The sequence below is a fragment of the Apteryx rowi genome, unplaced genomic scaffold (assembly GCF_003343035.1).
Source record: "Apteryx rowi isolate R43461 unplaced genomic scaffold, aptRow1 scaffold_651, whole genome shotgun sequence".
NCBI classification, from domain to species: domain Eukaryota; kingdom Metazoa; phylum Chordata; class Aves; order Apterygiformes; family Apterygidae; genus Apteryx; species Apteryx rowi.
The window spans coordinates 224,338-227,819 of NW_020450929.1; the positions used below are offsets into that span (position 1 = coordinate 224,338).

The 3,482-nt window shown below is 75.2% G+C and overlaps 1 protein-coding gene across 1 annotated transcript; it reads left to right on the top strand.

The window, feature by feature from the left end:
- Positions 1–70: 70 nt before the first annotated feature.
- Positions 71–3,480, top strand: VPS9D1 (VPS9 domain containing 1; the record flags this gene model as incomplete). Its single annotated transcript, XM_026084842.1, has 10 exons — positions 71–78; positions 221–354; positions 526–618; positions 726–888; positions 1,077–1,188; positions 1,565–1,627; positions 2,076–2,128; positions 2,459–2,546; positions 2,811–2,896; positions 3,012–3,480. Coding segments are annotated over exons 1-10 (1,269 nt in total), but the record flags the coding sequence as incomplete, so codon positions are not given.
- Positions 3,481–3,482: the final 2 nt, after the last annotated feature.

A 3,482-nucleotide genomic window follows, 5' to 3' on the forward strand; every position in this document is an offset into this window, starting at 1 on the left:
CTCACCCCCCTCTTTGGGACGCCCCCCCCACATCTCCGTGCACAGCCTGGGCACCCCCTCGTGCCCCTCCATGTTGCTGTGTCCCGCTTCATCCCCCCCCCCATGGACCCCCTGCGGCCCCCAAGCCCTGGGGGGGGGTTGTTCCCTTCGCCCCCGCCTCCTGGAAATGGGGTGGCTGTGGGGCCGGGCTGCAGGGGGTCCCCGGCGCCCCCCCGGGCAGGCCGACGGGGTGGGGGGGGGCGGCGAGGGGCTGCGGCTCAGCCGCGCTCTCCCGGCAGGAGGCCTATGCGGAATATCTGCGGAGCATCAGCTTCATCGCCCAGGCCCTGCAGGAGGATGCGGCGGCCGAGAAAGGTGCGGGCGGCCCCGTCGGAGCCCGGGGGGCCGGGGCGAAGCCCTGACCCCCCCCCACCCCCCACCCACCGCTGCCGAGCTGTGGGGCGGGCATGCGGAGCGGTGCTGAGGGCCGCGGGGCTGCGCCACYCCCGGACGGCCCCGGGCACCCACGCGGCGTCCTCTGCGCAGACGGCAGCGAGGGCGTCGCACCCGACACGCCGAAGATGCTGAAGCTGGCGGAGCAGTGCCTGGAGAGAGYGAAGTCCATCGCAGCCGCGCTTGGTGAGCAACGCCGTCCCCGGGCTGGCACGGCGTGGTGTGGCACGGCACGGCACGGCACGGTGCGGCGAGCGGGGCTCCTGCTTGCTCACCCGTCCTCCCCTCCCCAGGGAAAGCCAAGGCCAAACCGGCCGTGCCGGAGAGGAGCGCGGGCCCCGCGCCCATCTCCCGCCACCGCAGGGTCTTCTCSGACGAGGGGGGCAAGCTCTCTCCTTTCCTGCCGCCGGAGATCTTCCAGAAGCTGCAGATCGCCGAAGCTCAGAGCGCCAGGAAGTACGTGGCCCGTCGGCAGGGCGGCGACGCGGAGGGGTCGGGCGCAGAGGCACGGCGTCCGGTCCTGGGCAGGGAGCTCAGCGCCTGTGCTGGGTGCCGAGGGGCCCCGTGGCACCTGCGTGCTGCGCTGCGCTGCCCGCGTCCCTCCCGGGCGCCCCGGGCCGGTGCTCAGGGCTCGTCGCCGGCAGGGAGCTGACGCCGCTGGAGGAGGCGTCGCTGCAGAACCAGAAGCTGAAGGCCGCCTACGAGGCCCGGGTGGCGCGGCTGAACCCCCGCCAGGCCCTGCAGAAGACCTCGCTGGCAAGTGGGGAGCGGCGAGGGGGCAGCCCTGCCGGGCAGCGCTGCGGCCCGGGGCTCTGTGCGGGCTGGGGACGGAGCTGGGCAGCTCCCGACCCCCCCCGGTCCCTCCCCAGGGGCTCAGCCGGAGTCGCGTCAGGTGTTGCAGGGCCCAAACCGCCCCGGGGAGCCCCGGCCCTGCGGGGACAGCTCTGGCCCTGGGAAGGGAAAAGGTTCMCGCAGCGGCAGGGTGGGAGCATCCGGGTGTGATGGACCCCGGGCTGGGGCGGGAGGGTCCCACGAGGCGCCGGGGAGCCCCCCGTGCTCCGGGCCTGTCCGCACGTTCCCGGGTGGCCGCGGGTTTTCGGCAGGCGTCACCAGCACGCGCTCTGCTCCGCAGACGCTGTCCCTCCAGCGGCAGATGATGGAGAACCTGGTGATAGCCAAGGCCCGGGAGGAGACCGTATCCTTCCCGTTCAAAGAGCTCCGAGCACGGGCCCCGCGGCTCCGCTGGGCCCCTGCTCCAAAGGGATCGTCGAGGCAGCCGACAGCCCCGGCGCCTCCGGAGCTGCGCGCAGCCCGGACTTCGTAGCCGCACGCGCTGCTGCAGGCGCCTGCGCCTTGTCGCCGGGCTGCGCTGATCCAAAGCACGCTTTCGGGGTGCAAACCCCGTCCTGTTAGGGGCTGACTGGGGGGGAAGGGGGTGGGAGAAGGGCAGATCCTGGCTCCTGCCCGACGGGAGTGGCGGCTGTGCTGGAAGAGCAGGCTGGACGACTCTTGCCCAGCTCTCCCCGAGCTGGTGCGGGGTCCCGCGGGGGCTCCCGCCACRCTTGCGGTGGTGGCAGCCTGCCGGGGACCCCCATGCCGCGGYGCCCGGGCGGCTCCGGAGCCTTGACTCTGCCGTGGCCCAGCTGCAGCGGAAAATGGAGGAGCGGAGGCTGCGGCTGCAGGAAGCTGCCAACAGGTGAGCGGGGCCGGGCGTCGCGGCGGGGGCCCCGCGGGCGCAGGGACCTCCCTGGCCCGGTGCCCCCTCGTGGGCCACGTCCCTGTCCCCAGAGCGGGCGTTGGTGGTGCTGCCCCCCCCCCCGTGTGACCAGCCCCGAGGGCTCAGCACGCCCCGGTGCATCCTCCCTCCCGCTGGTCCCCTCCCTGCGTCCCTCCAGCCCCGGTGCCCCGCGTGGGACCGGCCATGGGGGCAGCGAGCTCGGCGCCTGGGGCTGCGGCTCCCGGCTGGGCCGCGGCTGGGGGCGCCCAGCAGCCGCCCCCCTGCCCACGGCCGCTGCTCTCCGGGCAGGAGGTTCTCCGGCAGCGTGGCCCTCACCCCCGAGGAGCAGGAGCAGAGAGCCCTCTATGCCGCCGTCCTCGAGTACGAGCAGGACCACGTGAGTGCGCGCCGGGCGCCGCTGCCTCCGGCGCCGCGGGCCCAGGGTGCCTTTCCCTGGGGATGGGGTGCCTGCCGTCCCTGTGCGCTGCCGGGGGCACCATGCCTTGTCCTGGGGGCAGGATACCTGCCACCCCTGGGTTCTGGGGGCAGGATGCCTTGTCCTGGGGGCAGGATACCTGCCGTCGCTCCGGGGGGGCAGGACGCGGTGCCACCCCCCCCCCCACAGGGTCCCATCTCACCCTCCCACGGACGCTGTCCCCAGGACTGGCCGCGGCAGTGGAAGGCCAAGCTGAAGAGCAGCCCGGCGGATCTCTCCGTGGTGGCAGGGCTCTTCTCCTGCCTCCTCAGGTAGCGCCTGGCCTGGGAGGGAAGGAGGGAGGGAGGGAGGGAGGGGGCCGCGGCTGCTTGCGGATGCCCCTTGGTGCCCCTCGCCTCCGCGACCAGCCCCTTCCCTCGCCCGCAGCTTCCCCGAGCACCCCGTCGCCCAGCTCCTGCGGAAGCTGCAGTGCGCCGTGTACGGCCGGCTCTACCCGGCCGTCAGCCAGGGCGCCGCTGCCGCCGCCGCCTCCCCCCCCACCGGCCTCTCCTTCCTCTCGCTGGACGCCGGGGCCCCGCTGCCGCCGGAGCCGGGGGGCCGGCGGCTCCGAGCCTCCCGCAGCCTGCACTGCATGTTCTCGGTGCCGGAGCACGGCGCGGCCGGCCTGCGGCACAGCCTGTCCGGCTCGCCCCTCGCCGACGGCCGCGGGCTCGAGGGCGGCTCCCCGGGGCCGGCCGGGCCCCCGCCGGGGGCGCCCCCCCGGGAGAGCTCCTTTGAGGACCTGGAGCGGTTCCTGGCGTCGCCCGAGGGCTGGCCCGYGGGGGAGCCCCCGGCCGGCCCCCCGCCGAAGGCGTCGCTGCAGGAGCAGCTGAAGGGCGTCGTGCGGGACATCCACAA